At 37.0% G+C, this 18,501-nt stretch overlaps 1 protein-coding gene across 5 annotated transcripts in view; it reads right to left on the reverse strand.

Annotated features, from left to right (window-relative positions):
* Nrxn3 (neurexin 3) overlaps positions 1–18,501 on the reverse strand; it is a 1,486,512-nt gene that overhangs the window by 769,996 nt on the left and 698,015 nt on the right. For all 5 annotated transcript variants that reach the window (XM_035445726.1, XM_035445725.1, XM_035445727.1 and 2 more), the window contains one exon: positions 10,912–11,031. In XM_035445726.1, coding sequence (XP_035301617.1) covers positions 10,912–11,031 — 120 coding nt within the window. The remainder of the gene's footprint in view (positions 1–10,911; positions 11,032–18,501) is intronic.

An 18,501-nucleotide genomic window follows, 5' to 3' on the forward strand; every position in this document is an offset into this window, starting at 1 on the left:
GGATGAGACTACGAGAATAAATCTCATCATAGGAAACAGACCTCAATGTCTCATTGTGTGTGTCACAGAAAGAAAGAAAGAAAGAAAGAAAGAAAGGAAGGAAGGAAGGAAGGAAGGAAGGAAGGAAGAAGGAAGGAACTTTTGGGACAATGAGACTCTCTCTACATACTCTAAGAGCCCCATCCTTTTAACCACTATACACCATAAAACTATTTCACGTGTACATAAATGTGCCTATGTATAATGGCTTAAAAACTGAAAGGTCTTCTGTGAGAGGGAAGAAAAATGAGAAAAATATAAAAACATCTTGACATTTCCATTTTTTATCTGAAGAAGAAAATTACATACTGAGATACTCATTATGACTCTTGCATGCCTAAATGCACTACCTCTGGCAAGAATGTATCCAGTCCTGGTGGAAACACTGTTCATTTCATAAAGAGAACACTAGGACCTTTGTACAACATAGACTTCAGAAATACACAAGGCTCAGTCATTCAGTCAACAAATGTTTTTGAGTATCTATTATGTGCTTGACACTGTACATTCAAAACAAGGTCAAACTGATAAAAATTATATGTTTTTAAAGTATTGGTGTTTTATTTATATTTTCTCAGGCTTTCAAGAGTAGACTTGTACAACTTCATTAGTAAAGAAAAATGTGATTAATGCTAAAAGGCATTGTCAATGCAAGATCTCTTCCATTGTAGGCATACAGAAGATACTGATGCCTGGAGATCCAACCAAGAGAAGTCAATAGATGAAACACTGGCATCAAAACATATCCAGTCTGCTGATATCTCTGAATTCTTTGTTTAAAAACATTTCATAATGTTGTTTGGCAAGGGGACATGGATCAGGTGGCAAAGACTCACAGGATAAAGACAGAGATTAAAACAAACTATAATTTTAAATAAAACAAAAACTAAGAATGACTGGTTCCTCAAGCCAAATCCATTCTTGCAACCACAGGGCTTAATCAAGTGTTATCAGAGGACTGGAAGGGAAAAGCTACAGGGACTTCAGAGTAGAAATTCAGAGGGCAAAGTCCTGTGTGGAGACACATTTGCAGCTATTTAACTAGCTTTGTGCAGCTTTTTACAGCATTTCCTTTAGCTGTAGAATATTCTTTGCTATCACAATGTCTATAACTAGAACTGGAGTTTTTCCAATAATAATAAAAAATAGAATCAATGAGGTCTAAGATCATTCCACACTACCTTCTGAGGCTGATGCAAAGCTTGAAATTATTCTGATAATTTGTGGCTTAAAACACAGCTTATTGCATTATACTACACCTCCTCTCCCTGCCCCCAACATACTTCTACTTTGTCTTAATCTCACCTTACAAAGATGAAGTAAGGAGGAATGAAAAAAGTTAACATCTGCTTGCAACTAATTGGAACAACAGCTGGTAGAGATCCATCTCTACAGTTCATTCAATGGAACCACGAAAAGACAACAGGAAAAATACTATGCTGTGAACCACTGGATATCACACAAAACTTGCTTGCCAAAAAGAAAGAATAGAAAGAAGCTAAGCCATAAGGTTGCTCCCAGCTTACTTTCCTGAGAAAATTTCTATGTACTAGAGCAGAAATAGGGACATAAGATAGAATCTAACTGCCTCCTATAGCCGAGCAATTGCTAAGAGGTAGGAGAGACCCTGAAAGATCATAGAACTATAGAAAACATATACAAAAGATCACAGACTTAATGCTCCAATTTACATTTTCTCAAGATTGGGTGAAAAAATGTTTACTTACATCAATTCAAAGGATGAATGCTTAGGAATGGTATGGGATGAATTAACTAAAAGAGGCACAGGGGAAGTCTGTGGAAAGATGAAATAACTGAGGTGTTGCTTCGATGGGTATGGTCCTTGGTATTATACATGGATGATCCGTGCCTTTTTCTGTCTACAAGTTTTATCTCAATCAAAAGAATCTTTACTACCTTTAAAAAAGAACACAGTAGAAAAAAATGAGAGAATATAATAAAATTATACATGTTAGCTCTATTTTATAGGACAAGATAAAGTAGTTTACATCTTTTTATCTTTAATGTGAAAATAAACATAGGAGATTATGAGCCTGTATTGAAAAATACATTAAAATCATATCTGTGTGAGACTAACAAAGCAATATAAGAATTATCTTTTATGAACCAATAGGCTCTCTGCAGATTATTGCCATCACTGTCAATAAGTAGCTAGCAAAGTATAGCAGAAAAGAATGGATTATAATTAAATATAAGCAATAAAAATGTATATGAATACATCATGCTGGAGATGACAGAAATGAAATGAGTGAGGCCACAAATTCCAGCAACTCATAACTCCTGATGAACTATAACTCTCTGAATCAAGAAGATTATTTCTTCCTAAGTCATAGACCCAAATGTCAGTTGGACTCTGTAAAAATAAATATTTTGCCAGAGTTGCCACTCATTTTCTTGGAGGACTACACAACACAGAAATATAAGCAACCCTCACTCCTGCTGAATCAAATATTGTAATTTGTTAGTATCATTTGTCATTTTACATGGAGGACACTCCAAGAACCCTGATGCCATGTAAACTATAAGCAAATGCAATTGTCATGGACAAGAAAATAAAATTAAAAACCTCTAGCCATGGAACTGTTCCTGAGAGTGACTACTCCGTTGTTCTTGATCTATAAAGACCTTGTCTTGATGTAACATTCTCTGAACTCCTTAACTTTAAGACCTCAAGGTCTGTGGGAACCAAAATAAAAAGCATGTTCAAAGATATGGCTTTTGGTACTGCCTTTGCTGCTTTCTACTCAAATATGCCCCTCTTGAATCTGCCTTACACTCCAGATGATGTCTTTATGAATCCCTGTGGTTCCCCTAAGACTTTCTGTCTTATTATCATGGTCCCTGCCTGCCTGTGGCTACTGAGCATTCAGAAAGGTAATAAATTTGAAAATTCTGGCCTTAATACCTAAGAATATCAGTCCTGATGATGTCTTCATTTAAAACCAATAAAGAAAAAAAAGAATTATATAAACCTTCCCCAAATAATAGGGTAGCCACTAGAAATCACAGTGCATTTGATGCTACCAAATGTAGTTAATTAGTGCAATCAATGTGAATCTAAATCCCTGTGCATCTCAATGTGCCTTCACTAAGAGGCTTCTATTGACAAGTCCAGAAGCCATTGTCAAATAATATCCCATACTTAGAAGTGAAAAGAACTCAGAATATCTTCATCCTTCCATCTAACAGTTCTTCACTTTGAGTAAATCATTTAACTCCATACATATTGTTCTGCTTTCTAGGGCTGTTGCAAGGTTAGAGTGTGTGTGTGGGGGGTGCTGAACTGAGTACTGCGATTGGCACAGGGTGAGGTGGTTAAAAATGCAAGGCTGATTAAGTAAGGGAGAAGTCTTCAAAGTAAGAAGATATTTGAACCTGAATAGATAGCAAATAGCAGTTGTAGTCATAAATTGTACAAAATATGAAAAAGATGAGAGAAATAACTGTATGCCTTTAAATGTCAGTTAGGATACTGCTCAATAGACCCACACAAACAATCTGTGCATCCAGGGAAAGATGTAGCATTATCTAACATTTATGATTACTCTTCATAATTTGGGGATAAGACTCTGTGAAGTTACCTGATGATTTCTGTTCAGTATAAACATAATACCAAAGGTAGGAGATTTTTGAAGCCTCTGGACTTTCATCATTATTATAGCAATCTTAAGTCTGTATTTTCATGGTTTTGAATGCCTAAATGTATAGTTTTTCAAATATTCACTTGCAATTTTCTTGTTTACACTTCTATCATGCTTGTTTCCCTTGTTCAGAAAATAAACATTTACACACACTCATTCTATTTTTTCAAGAACAATGCATTTAACATTATGATAATTATGCTTGCATGAGTTGTGATTTTAACTTTCTGAAAATGATTTTGAAGAACAGTTAATAGTTCTATAGGTGCTATTGCATATGCCATGCCTTACTCTTCAGATATGACTTGATTTATAAGTCTTATAAAGTGTGACCTGCAAACATCTGCTTCTTGGAGCCATGCAGAAATTACCTTTCCCAATATAGCACAGACACTGAGAGTCAAGATAGCAATAGAGCAGACTTTTCCCAATCTATACCAGGGTCTCATCCACTATGCTACATGATTTAGGTAAGGTGGGCCTGAGGAGATGGCTCAGTTGTTAAAGTGCTTGCTATGAAAATATGAGAAGCAGACATGGTAGCCCATCGCTGTGGTCCTAGCCATGGGGAAGGAAAGACGGAAGATTTGATGAATTTTATGGCCGGCCAATCTAGGTGATATAGTGAGTTCCAGGTTCAATGAAAGACCATGTCTCAAAAACTAAAATGGGAACAATAGAGAAATACACAGTGCAATTGCTCCCTAGGTTCTACATGGATGCACACACATGTTCACATGCACCTCTCCCTTGAACACATTCATACACATACAACACACATACATGCACAAGTATAGAAAGGTAACATAGAAATCATCTAATCTATAGAATGTGAATACAAATAGCTGCAGATATGGAGAACACTTCTCATCCAATAATAATTTAATACATTCTGATTCCAAATATCTCACCTGAATTTAAGTCAGAAACTCCTAAAGGGTTCAGAATTTTAGAAGACAATAAAACTAACAATCAGGAACCAATCCTTCACGTTACATAACATTGTTGATCATGAAGACATATTCACCTGGAATCAAGCACCTTTGCCTAACAGTTAATACACATTTTCAGATTTAGTATTTCTAATAATGGCTATATAAACTCAAAACCAACAAGAATATGATCTATTATATCAAAGAGACCTTGACTCAAGTATCCATTCAGATGTTCCCTATGACTGACTTCAGTTTTCTCACTGTCAAATTCAAGACATAATGTCCTATTTCTTAGGATTTGGGAGCTTTAAAGAAATGAAAACATCTTCATCAATGTACTAGTATATATGGTAGATTAAGAATGTGATAAGGATGTCAAATACCTTATTAGTATAATAATAAAACTACAACCATGCCTCTAACTATTATAAACTTCCTATTTAAACCAGTGTTTCAAGAAACCAGATGCACAACAAATTTCAGAGTATTTGAGATAGGACTGGCATTTAAGTCAATTTTATTCTAAAGCAAATCAGTTCATGATTGTGTACTTCTTTTAATACATTAAATGTACAAATAAAACTTTTTCAAATTTTAGCTTATTACAAATGCATTTCAAAGATCAGGATTCATTAATTCTTCAATGACATCAGTCAAGACTTGAGTCCTACACATCTAAGACACAGTAATAGTTAAAAGGTGAAGAACGGGATTCCTCATCATATATATATATATATATATATATATATATATATATATATATATATTTGCACAATATATATTGTACATTCTAATAAGCATGAGTAGGGAGTGCTATAATCTGATTTATATTTTTAAAGTACAAAAGAGGTAACTAATCAAATAAAGCAAAGGATGCAGTGTGAGGACATGCAACTTTAACAATACAATGCCTAGAAGAAAGACTGAAAATAAGGGTCCACTTTAAACAGTAAGAGGCATCTGTTCCTGCTTGCTGGTTGGAATGTTGCTTTTCTTTAGAAAGTCTCTCCTGCACAGCATTGCCTACCAGACACACATTGTTCAGGCTCATTCTTCAGTGAAAATATCCCTACAAGCAGCTGTGCTGCTTCATGTAGTTTGAACCCATACATGGTTGTCTTTACTCTACTTTATGACTCCTGACCACAAAGTGTTCTTTTCTACTGGAATACTTTGATATGTGTCTTCCCCATGAGACTGCCATGTCTTATTCATACACGGGTCTATGAATAGAAAATATCTGGCTAGTTAATAAAAGATGAAGAATATTCTGCACAACAAGAAATTGTCTCACAAGTAAATTCAAAGCAGGTTTATCAGCTGGATGGATAGAATAAGAATACAGAGCTGGGGAAACATCTAACCAGACACACAAATGTACTGTAAAAGCATGATGCTTGTGTATGTATAAAAAGCCCAGAGATTGAATTAATATACATAAACCTATCCACTTTTGTGTACTAAATAATGTAGATATTGCTGCTTTTTTCCCAAAACTTAAGTGGGTAGTGTTTTTTAACAGTCTTAATCAATACATCAACCTACATTTAAAAAGATAGACCAATGCAATAAATAAAAAGCAAAAGGCCAATCAATAGCCAGCAGCACAACTTAACAGCCACTCCTGCAGAACACTGTCTGAAAAGGTGCTTCACACTTCACTATCTGCACGATCCACAGCTGCTCACTATTGATTTGTTGAACGCAAAGAACATCTATTATCACATGCCAGTGTGAACCCAGCAATTTCTCCACCAAGTAGCCTGCAGTGTACAGTTATCAGTACAGCACGGGAAAGCTGTCTGCTGAGGGTTATCTGAGGCCCCGCGTCAATTCCCTTCTTCTCATCCCACAAAGCCAATATAAATGCTTCATTCCTACACCTGGGCAACCAATGTGTGCTCAGGGCTTAGATGCCTGAGTTGCCCTACACATGCATCTCCAGAGCACAAATGTAATAATGAGATCCGAGAGTTGTCTGCAACTCCAAACAGTTTTTACAAACATGGTAAGTGGTTAAGAACATCGTAAAGGAGAGAAGTGTGGCATGTTTGAAACTGGTGTTCTCATGAAGTTCCTAGAAATGACAATATTTGTAGCTGTATGGAGAAGAGCTAGATTTTGTGCAATGTGGAAGAGGAAAAAAGTCAATGGAAAGATTCTAATGGGAGTAGCATTGTCATACAATGTGGTATGTGGTAGTCTAGATGCTCCTGACAGTATAACAATGGCTGCAAGCTAGAATTTCCCAGACTCCTGGTCCTCACTTAAAATTCCAAAGAAAATACAATTTCTAAAAATAATATCTTTGTAAGAACCACTGAATTTTAGCCTGGAGGGAAAGGGAGCTCATGAGTGCCCACCGCAGCTGGGAAGGCTTCTGGGTGGGGAGATTTGTTTTCTTTAAGGGTGGCCCCCATGGAATGCCAGCCATACTCTAATGGATAGACCCATATCCAACCTATGAGTAAGTATGTGGTCAGCAGAAACTAGACACAGTGAGCTAACTGTAAGATAAAAGAAGGTACAAAATTAGGAGGGCTTGGAGTTGAATCTGGGAGGACTTAGAGGAAGCAGTTGGGAGTGAATATGATCAAAATGCATTTGTATGCATATATTGAATTCTCAAAATTAATAGAAATGTTATATTAAAAAGTTAGTAACCTTACTAAGTTTCTAAGTATTATATTAAGTTCCATTTCATTTGCTGTTCTTCAACTATTCCCCCAAACATAAATATCATCAGCTGTGCCTCAGATGGTACTGACTGAGCAGTCAGCCTCTTTGGTTTGACATGTTCAGGGGAGCTAAAGACTGTCCTCAGAGAATGTTACATAGCAAATGTCTGTATCTTTCCATAAATCCCCCATTAACTCAAAATTGTTTCTGTTTGTATCAAAACAGCCCCCAAAGCCTCCTCCTGGTTTTACCTTTACAGAAAGCAGTGGAAGTCCATGTTTTAAACTGTGGGTAGCTGTTAGTAAATCAATTATACTTAAGTTTCTAATGAGATGGTTTCTTTTTCTATCCCACACAAGGAAGTCACTCTTACACATGATAATCAGCTCCAGAAAATGTGTCACCCTTTAATGATCCTCACATCTTTGTGAGATGATATTCCCACCACCACATCATTAACCCACCATACAAACACAAAGGATAATGGAATAAAATAAAAATCACCAAGGCTTGCTGTATCATACCATGGAATAAACTTTTAAATATACATTGTACCCCCAGAAGCAGTATCTATGTGGCAGTACCTCAGAATTGTGAAGCAAAAAAAGCTTTGATAAATATGCAGAGTTCATTAGCATTAAAACCAATGTTAAGATACATGACCCTAAACACTGCCATATACACTCTTCTTCAGAGCTTTAAAAGTCACTTGGATAATATCAATTGAATATCTACATTAGAATATATGAAACCTAGCCATTTCCCTGTTGATCAAGCTGCTATTTTTGGATGTGCAGTAATAAATCAGCATGTTTTCCTCTCTACTAATTAAAGATCAATCTGTTTCACCAAGGCTCATAGAAAATGACAGATCAGATTCAAACTCCTCCTTCACCAAATGTCTTTTGCTACTGGATTTTATATCCAGCCAATTTACATGGCATTCTACTAGCATTCAAAGGAATGTAATTTATTTTAGGTATTTACAGAGATGTATGGATGGATAATAGAAGATAGATAGATGACAGAGAGATAGATATATAAATAGGTAGATGATAGGTAGATAAATCAAAAGGTATATAGATAGACAACAGAAGATAGATAATAGAAAACTAGAGAGAGATATAGAAGATGATAGATAATGATAACAGATAGATGATAGATAGATAGATAGATAGATAATGATGATTGATATATTACAGAGAGATAGATGATAGATAAATAGAGAAAGAAAGGAAAAAGAAAGAGAAAGAAAGAAAGAAAGGAAGGAAGGAAGGAAGGAAGGAAGGAAGGAAGGAAGAAAGAAAGAAAGAAAGAAAGAAAGAAAGAAAGGAAGGAAGTTTTATATAGTACTCCTTTTCCAAAAATTAAATAAAGGCCTGATTTGATTGATGGCATTTGTCTAGCTATGCCATACACATATATGATTTTGGTCATGGACAGGCTGCTTGAAGCATGCAAGTTATCCAAGCTATTAATTATTAAGAGACCCTGGGCTCTTCTACATATGATCTAATTCCAGCTCTTCTCTGTATTATTTGTCTTTCCCCTCTTTTCTGTTCTCATTAACTTATTTTATCCCTTCTTTTTCTTCTTATCCTTCACCAACAAAGCCATGGCTTGGCTTGGCTTATGCTATCCATGAGCTTGTTGAACCCTTCTGATGATACTCTACACTCATTACACAGACTAGATTTCATGAATTTATTAGCATAAGGAAGGGCACAGAATAGCAGACAGTAAGCTTCATTTAAAGGTATTTATGCAATGAAATAACAATTACAGTTATAAGAGCCAAGTTCAACAGAGAACACAGTAGTTTAAGAGATAAAGTAGTGAGACTGGTACTAGTTAGAGTAAACTGGCTCTAATGTTAATTCCAAAAGAGAAAGTCCTAAGATAATTAGAATGGCAACCTTCAGACAAAGGAGTACCCATTGCAATACTTTTAGTCGAACTTGCATTTTAATATATTTGCTTGAGTTTTGTTAAAAGTGCATAGTCATAGCCAATGCATCTGGCTTCTATGCACTTTTCTTACTCAGCAATCAAGATGCTATGTGCCTTGTTTACACATCAACACCTAATAACAGAAGCCCTTGTACATGCTTGCAAATTGGGTTAAATGGAATTTATGAGCAATTTGCTTCCTTAAGTCTTCTATGAACAAAAGATCCAATAGGTTTGTTGATACTATAACATCTAAAATGCATTTCTCAGAGTATTCATGCTTTGAAGCTAGTGTCATGAAAAGGGATGACATTCTACCAATCCTAGTCCAAGTACTTCATTGCATATCAACAAATTGGCCAAGTTAGAAGCAACCTTCTCTGAGGAAAAGCAGAAGCAAGTCATAAAAACCCAGAAAGAGTCTTGGGTAATCTTTACCAGAAAACACTTGACCTATGTGACAAAGAACAATAAATCAATGACAGAAAAATCCATACCTACCTTTTGAAGGTTGTGCACACTGAGGATTATTAGAGAAACTTACCTTTTGCTTTTTCTGTGTGCAAAGTCTCTTCCTTGTCATTTTTTCCTACTTGCTGTTGGATGTGTGTGCAATGGGAATAAGCTTGTGAGGATAAAGAGGCATTATGCCACCAGTGAGAGAATACAAATGGGTCCTAGTGAGTCTTCCACAGACAAATTGGAGGGAAAAGAAAAAAAAGATAGCATAATTCCCCCAGGTACCCTGCATTGGCCCATAACTGCCTGTTTCAGAGTAGAATAGCTTTTCCAAATCATAAATATGGAAACTGGATTCTCAGAAACACTGAAGTACTCAGCAAAACGATTGATGCCAAGCCCTACCACAGATTTCCTAGTACATAATGTTTTCTTCTAGACTGCCAGATTTGAATTTTCCCTCCTTTAACATACCAAAGACAAGGGAATACATGTGGATCACAAGGCTTCTGAAAAACTGGAAACAGTAATTGCAAGAGATATCTACACACACAGTAAAAGTTGATAAATAAGGAATCAGGTAAAACTAAGTAGAAACAATAATATATTATATATATATATAATATATATATATATATTATAATGGGCTCCCTTGTGGTTGTTCTTCAATATGGTTTCACTCTTTAATCCATTAACTTTGTTAACTTGTTTTATAAAACCAAATATTCCAATGAGTTTAGACCATTTGTTCAAGTCTACCATAAAGGCTGTGTTTAGAAAAATCAGATACTCAGGTCCATCAAACACAGGCCCTTTCAACTAGTCTCAAACATTTGCTTATCTTGAAAATGGCCATGGTTAGGAAAATACCACAAGAAGGAGCTAGAGGGACAAGTTATAGATGCTCATGGCACTGAAACATGAGCAGCAGCACGGGGTCACTTCCATGACACCAGTCCTTTCTTAGAAATAAGTCAAACAATGCACCTGGTATACCACTGAGGAATGAAAGAGTAATCATCAGATTTCTCTCAGCATGGACTAAATACACTGTGTGTTCATGTGTGTACCATACTTACACATTAAAATGTAAATAAAGGACAGCTTTGCGATCTTTTTCTGCATTGCCCCTTAAGATGTATCTGAGCCCCTTGAAAATATCCCCAATAGGAAAATTGTCAACTCACGATCATTGCACTGGTTTCCTGAATACGATGTCATAGAGCAGTCACAGGTGAAGCCTTCCCACTGCTGCATGCAAACCCCTTGGTTAGCACATGAATCCTCCTGACAGGTTGTACTGGGTCCTGGTAGTACATGAAATGGGGGTGGGTTGTGGGGTGAAAAGGAGAAATTAGAAGAAACATTAAAAATCAATCAAGAAAGACACCACCTAAGTCTACCGCTATCATGCCCCCAGACATTCAAAACACAACCATCAAAAATATCAACTCAATCACATGCAATTCAGTATATACAACATATGACAGAAATACAAACTTGGCCACATACTATCAATGATTACACAGAAAAAGGGAGAGGGCTGAACACATGTTCTCCTTTAGGTAGACTTTGCATAAAAGCTTCATGTGCCTTCATTTGACTAGAAAGACACCTCATTTAGAGCTGGGATTTGTTATTGAATAATGCTAAAATAGACAAAATGTCTTCTCATAACACTATTGAAATAAAGCACATGTTTTTATTCTGATATTAGAAGTCCCTATGTCTATTTTGCGATGCTGGAATGAAGATAAGTAGAAAAGAGGAGGAGGGAAAATGAACTCAAGTGCGCTGTATTCTATACGTGTTAAGCAACTTATGTAAATTGTATTATTAAGTCCCCCAACAGCTCAAATAGGTAATTATGACAAACTCCATTCCATAGATTTGAAGTACTAAACCAATTTACCCAAGGTCCCATATTTCCTCAATAATGTTAATGTCTACTTTAGAGACATCAACATTGAGCCTGTCTCTTCACTTCACCAGAGCATCCCAGAGTCTCCTGGGACTTGAGAGAAATGCAAATTCTTGGGGACCACCTGCTAAACTGGAAAGTTTGAGGGAGGCAGAAATCTATTTTTGCAAACCTTCAGAAATTTCAGGGAAGCCTAGAGCTTGAGAACCACTACACTACACCAGTTATTTAGAGATTTAATATACAGGATAGGGTATGTCCTCTCTTGGAGAATCTGTACACCAGAAGATAGAAGATAACTACTTTGCTGCAAGGAAAAAGTATTAAATACGAGACTAATTTTCTTTCTGCTATTATTTCTATTTTTATGTGTCTTTACCTAATTATATGTAAACATAAGAGCACATGTACATAATATCTAAGTGAGTATATCTAATCCCAAGGCATTCTAGGAATCTTTACTTTCTCCATAAGGAGAACAGAAAATCAAATAAGCTTTGCAGTCTCATCCCTACAGACAACCATTAAAACCATACTTTTGGTCAGCCTGGCACCAATCTTCAACCATTCCTTTTCAGTCCTAACTTATACTTTAGCCTTGTTATAAATAGAAATAGAAATATCTGAGATAACAAGAAATAGTGCAATATTCGGGATAACTCCAGATTCCTCAAGATCCTCAGCAAAGGGCATGGATCCTTTGCTCGACAAATGTAATAATCAGGAACTAATGCATAAAAGCACTTGTCAGAGTGAAGAAGTATCTATTGCAATGATTGCCTCTTTTGCATTTTCCAAGCTAAGCTAAGCTTCACACAGGCACAGAATGCTAAATGCAGGATTTTAAGGATGTGTGTTCAATAGAGATAAAGGACTAGAGAGAGTCTACCTTCTAGGTGGCAAGACATTTTGTATTTATTCATGAAGGGTGGAAACAGTGCAGGCCATCACTCATGAGACAAAGCTATTAGGAGATGACATAAGAAAGTTCAAGACAATTACTAACACTGGGGGAACAGCCCCACTGCTGGGTTTCTGCAGCTCCTATTTGCCATGTGGTTCCCCCATGTGGAGATGAAAGGAGGTCCATGGTCATGTTCTCAGTGGGTCTTAAACTTGAGCATTGTGTCCTTCAAGTTTCATTAACAATGGCAAATCAGGACAGCGTCTTTCAAAGGATAAAAGCTTCTGAGAAGTCCACAGGGCTCCCCAACCAAACAGCTCTCACCAGACAATGGACTAGTAATTCAACTGTGCTCAAGAATCAAAAACACATGGAAGGCTTTCCCTTGAAAGGGGAAAACTTTGAGAAAACACAGTAATTCTTTGCATGGTTACTGAACCTGCAGAAAAGCCATTCTCCTCCCCTCTAACTACCATATTTTAACCATTTTTAAGGAGCAGCCTGCAAGCCTCCCCTAGATATAACATTCTCTATTAACTACAAGCAGGATTCCTGCCCTTCTTAGTGGTCACAGCACTTATCTGTGTCATTAATTTCTGCATGTGACAGTGTTCAGTTTAGCAGTCTACTACACAGTAAAACATCTTTTAATTTTCTTCATGTTTTCGCTTTAGCTATTTGTTCTCCAAAGACTGATTGCTGCATGCTTTCTAGAAGTCATGCATTGTGTTTTGGGTAGGTCCTTTTCGCCCAAAGATGACATGAATTCACAGAGATGAACTGATATGAACTGTTGGATCCATAGTTTTCCTTTGTCTCATACTTTTAAACAGTGAGTGAGAGAGTGAGTTTTTAGTCTACACAGAGAACAGAAGTAACTCTTTAACACCCACTAAAGGATGGTCAGGAATCAAACAGAGAGGGAATTACAGGTCATTTCCAAATTCTTTTAAGCTGTGCCTCACAACATAAGGATAAACAACAGGCAGGGAGCACTCAATGACTGACTGTTAATGGTTTCACATCAGTTTGAAGCCAAACATGGCTCTCCTTTCAAGATTGTGATCAGAATGCTCCAGCCTGCCATCGTCCCTGTATCATTTCCTACCAGTTGTCCCAGCTCACTGTGCACCAGCATCCTTCCCTCCTCTCTATCATTGTGATGCTCAGAGTGTTGTCACTATTCCCATGACACGAGATTCATTCGAAAGCTGTGAGCCAAGTACCTCACCAGGCCCTGTGTAGCCAGTCCTACTGCCTGGGGCCTGCATGAGGAATCTGAGTTGTAATGGGCCCTTCAAGTGTTTCTGACACCTTGCTCACATTCTAGGTCCACTGCTCCAGACTTGCAGCCTATGTTTGTCCTCAAGTTCTTTGGCCTCTGCTGGAGACACGGTGTGAATGACCCCTCATGCAGATTTCCAAAACACTGTCTTGTCCTTATTCAAGTTGCAGCTCAAAGAAAGTGTGTTCAAAGCACCCAAATTGAGGAAGCCCCCAGCAGCATCACACTGTCCATTGGTCTTGCTGTTTGTTTTACTTAACAGTTGCATGACCTATAATTCAATTGTTTGTTGAATTCTTTCTGCTAATGGATAGATTGTACTTGCATGTGTATGATTCACAATGTGTTACTTTGTTATGTATTGACAACTTAGAATTATCAGTTAACTCAGGATATCTAGTAAGTCTACCTACCACCTCATATGCTGATCACTTCTTAGTTGGTTAGAAAAAGATTTAAAATCTGCTTCATTTGCAACTTTTAAAGTATATAATGCATTGTCACTTACTATAATCACCAAACTGTGCAATAAACCACTCAGCTTTAGCTCTCTTGGCTAACTGAAACTTTGCACCCTTGGACCAATACCTCCATCTTCTGGATCTACCTCCTCTCCCAGCCTCTGTGTCTATCATTCTGCTCTCTACTCACAAAAGTTCAATTATGTAAACTGCGTGCAAATGAGATCACATCTGTGTTTTCCTCTGTCTGACTTTGTATAATCGCTTTTATTACTATTGCTATTGTCATGAACACAGTCTCTCTTTTTTTTCTCTGTGTGTGCATATGGGTGCATGCCTATGTGGGAGTACATGGGGACATGTACTCTGAGTCTGGGATCAGATTCAGGTATTCTTCCTTGGTGACATCAATTTTGTTTGTCACTGGCCTAGAACTCACCAGTTAGAGTAAGTGCACTTGTAGGGGAGACAGTGTAAGCCACGCCTGCTAGAAGCTGGCTACAGGTGTGCCTCACCACGCCTGTCAGGGCCTGGTCAAGATGAAGTCAGGATGACATGTGATAGGGTTTTACAGGGCAGCAAGGCACATGGGAGCCCCTACTCTCCAACTCTCTAGCCTCTCTGTCTTGCTGCCCCTGGCATGCTCTGGCTTGCGTTTGGCTGGTGTTTTTCTAATAAAGGATATCTTTATCTCAAGCTCCTTTCATTCCTTAATATGCACTGACCAGAGAGCACCAGGAATCTGCCTGTCTCCACTTCCCCAGTGACAGGTTTGCAGGTGCTTACCACCATGGCCTGATGTTATGTTTTGAAGCATTTTTTATTAATTCTTTGGAATTTTCATACAATACATTTTAATCACATTCACTCCCTACCCTAATATTCCACCTACCTCCTCTAACCTTTTAAACATGGGCCCCAGGGCTTGAACTAGGGTCCTTGTACTTGCATAGCAAGTACTTTCTCAACTGAGTTATGTCCCTAGCCAAGTATCTCATTTTTTAGAGGCTGAATATGTACATATAAGTTATATTTCTTTATTCATTTATCTGATGATCACACCTAGATCAATTCTATTTTTTAGCTATTATATACAAAGTTATAGTAAATATCTGAATAGGGACATTCCTATAACATTGATTTTTAGTTCCTTTGGATATGCGCCCAGCAGTAGTATTGTTAGATCACATGCTAGTTCTATTTTCAGTTTTTTGAAGAACTTCCATACTGTTTTCTGTAATTATTGAATTTATTTACATTCCCATCAACAACACATAAGAATTCCCTTTTCTTCATGCTCCTGCCAATTTATCATAGTCATTCTAACAAGATACGAGTTATTAACTCATTGTGGTTTAATTTCTGTTTCCTCAATGATTTGAACAGTTTCTTATACCTTCTACACATTGGCATTTAAGTCTTTTGTCCATTTCTTATTGGATCACTTGTTTGCTAGTTACTTATTTGATTGGGTTCCTTATACATTTGAGATACTTACCTATCAACAAATATTTGTTTTGCAAATGTTTCTTCATAATCAACAGATTGTGTTCATACTCTATTAATTGTTCTATTGCAATGTAAAAATTTTTAGTTTTGTGCAATTTCTTTTCTTTTTTTTTCTTTTGTTCTGTTTTTTGACTATCATGCAGGAAACCAAACAAATTTTACAGAGTGTTTCCTTATGTTTTCATCTAGTGGTTCTATAGTTTGGGGTCTTATGCTTAGTGTTTTGAGTTGATTTTGATTTGATTTGATTTTTATACATGGTGCAGGATAAGATAAATTTATTCTTGTGGGTATCCAATTTCATACTACTCTTTTGTAGTGTGTTCACACTTATCAAAATTCAATTACATAAAATTGTAGGTTTATTTCTCTGACATCTTCCCTGTTTAATGAATATATTTGTCATGTAGCAATTGAATGTAAGTCCCTCAAAGCCTGAGGTCCTGTTTTGTTCACATTTGCACCTTTTGTTTCTAATGCAGCATTTGGTATAGAGCAGTGGTTCTCAACCTTCCTAATGCTGTGACCTCTAATATTGGTCTTCATGTAAAATTATTATAGTTGCCACTTCATGCCTGTAATTTTGCTCCTGTTATTGATCTTAATGCAAATATTTTGGGGGGTAAATGTTTGCCAAATGGATCATGACCCACAGGTTGAGAACCACTGCTATAGCATAAGAATTCATGGATCATCAGGGAGTGAATGAAAGAATGAAGGCTCCAAAGGAGGAAAGGAAGGGAGAAGAGAGGTTAGGAGGGAGAGGAAAGTGAGGGGAGAGGAAGGAGGGTAGGAAGGTGGGAAAGAGGGAGGGAAGAAAGGAGGAAAGGAAAGAGGGAGGGAGAGAAGAGGAAGAAATGTGGGAGAGTAGGAGAGGAAAAGGGAAGGGAGGAAGGAAAGAAAGAAGAAAGGAGGAGAGAGATGGAAAAGGGGAAGATGGAGTGAAGCAATCATTTCATTAGTGTTTAAAGTGAGTTTTCCTGACAAATAATTTTCTCCTAAAATTTACCAATAGCAGCTCATATAAGCAAATTTTGTCTTGAAGACTGGCTTTAAAAAAATAGTAGTATATGGTAGATCATTTTTTTCTTCTAAAATTTAGGTACTTTCAGATTCACAAAATACTGAGATAGGATTCCCATGTGTCACCATGCCAAGATACAGTGAATTGTATTTGTATCAAATAAAAAATTGGGTTAAATATAGAACATAATTTCAAAATAATATTATTAATTATAATAACTTATGAACAAAGTATATTCTATGACCATGTATTTAAGGGACAGAGACATATCATCCAATATTTATCCCATATAGAATATAATTTTAGGAAAGAATAAAGAAATTAAAGAGATGTGCCGTACAGGTCAAGATTTTGGGGTGAGGGAGTTTTTCAACAATGTTTTCCACTGTATATCCTTTGGTATAAGCTAACCTTTATTATGTCTTGATGAAAACATAACAATACCCATGAACTACACAGAATGCTGTTAGTTTGGTGTCTAGCTCCTAGCTCTACTTTTCATTTCCTTAGGAAACACAGGGTTGTATGTTTCCACAATTGCTTTATTAAATGGTAATCTGAAGGCTGATCCTTCTTGATCTGGAATTGTTTTTCTCTCCAAGAACTGTCTTACACACTCATTTGATTACCAACCCTCTTCAAATCTTCCTCTACAGTACATGGCCCCCAACTTTGTGACCTTCACTTCATGTTCTAGGAAATGAAGCTAACCTACTGCCGTTTATATTTTCAGGCCTTTGAAATAATAAAGGACAAGATCCTGGTAACAGAGTGTATTGCCCCTCTCCCAGTGCCTAAGCAAAACTTAACCAAACATGTGTCTCAAACTCCCAACTTAAAGTTGATTAATACTGCTAAGCCAGCACCAACTTCTACCTTGAAAGTTGAAATAAGGTCCCGTCAATGTTCATCAAGGCACCAAAGCCTTTCTTACCATTTTCTCATGGCTTATCAATTGGAAGCTGAGATCATACCATCAGGATGATGAGCGGCAAGTGCCAATTTCAGTAATACCTCAATGCTTTTTTGTCACTCCATCCCCTTCACCTTACACAGAGTTTACAATACTGTGACAGGGGCATGAGAAGTAGTTGACACTAACATGCCCCCGTGAAACTCTTCTCCCCAGCAGCCTTTGATCTGTGGTCTGTGTTTAACCAGCAACATCCAAGATAAATGGATTTGCTTCCTGGGTTGACTTCAGTGGTATATAGTGCTCCCAGCATTGTCCATTGCAAGCTACAGCATGCTTTGTCTTGTCAATTGGCTTGCAGAACTTCTGAGAATCTCTGTTATCGAAGAGGCCACAGAACACCATAGTCATCAATGGTTCATGAAGTCTATTTTTATATGGTAAGAGAGAAGCGACATCTATGACAATAACAAGACCGGAGTTCACACTTTTCCAGTTATAGGAGGTGTAATAAGGGAGATGAAACATCTGTTATCATAGTCCTTCTTGCTCAGTCATCCTACTTTGGGGGTTCCTGGACCACAGATGCCCAACAATGACACCACTCCTTTTTTAAAGGTCAAAGACAACGAAGACCTCATGAATCAATGTGACTTTTAAAAATGCAAATTAAGGCTTCATTCTCAGATTTTACTTTTTTCCCCCTCAGCACTGATTTAGTGATATGTTGGTCCAACAGAGGGTAAGAAAATATGTGGGG

This window comes from Cricetulus griseus, chromosome 5, assembly GCF_003668045.3.
Source record: "Cricetulus griseus strain 17A/GY chromosome 5, alternate assembly CriGri-PICRH-1.0, whole genome shotgun sequence".
NCBI lineage: Eukaryota > Metazoa > Chordata > Mammalia > Rodentia > Cricetidae > Cricetulus > Cricetulus griseus.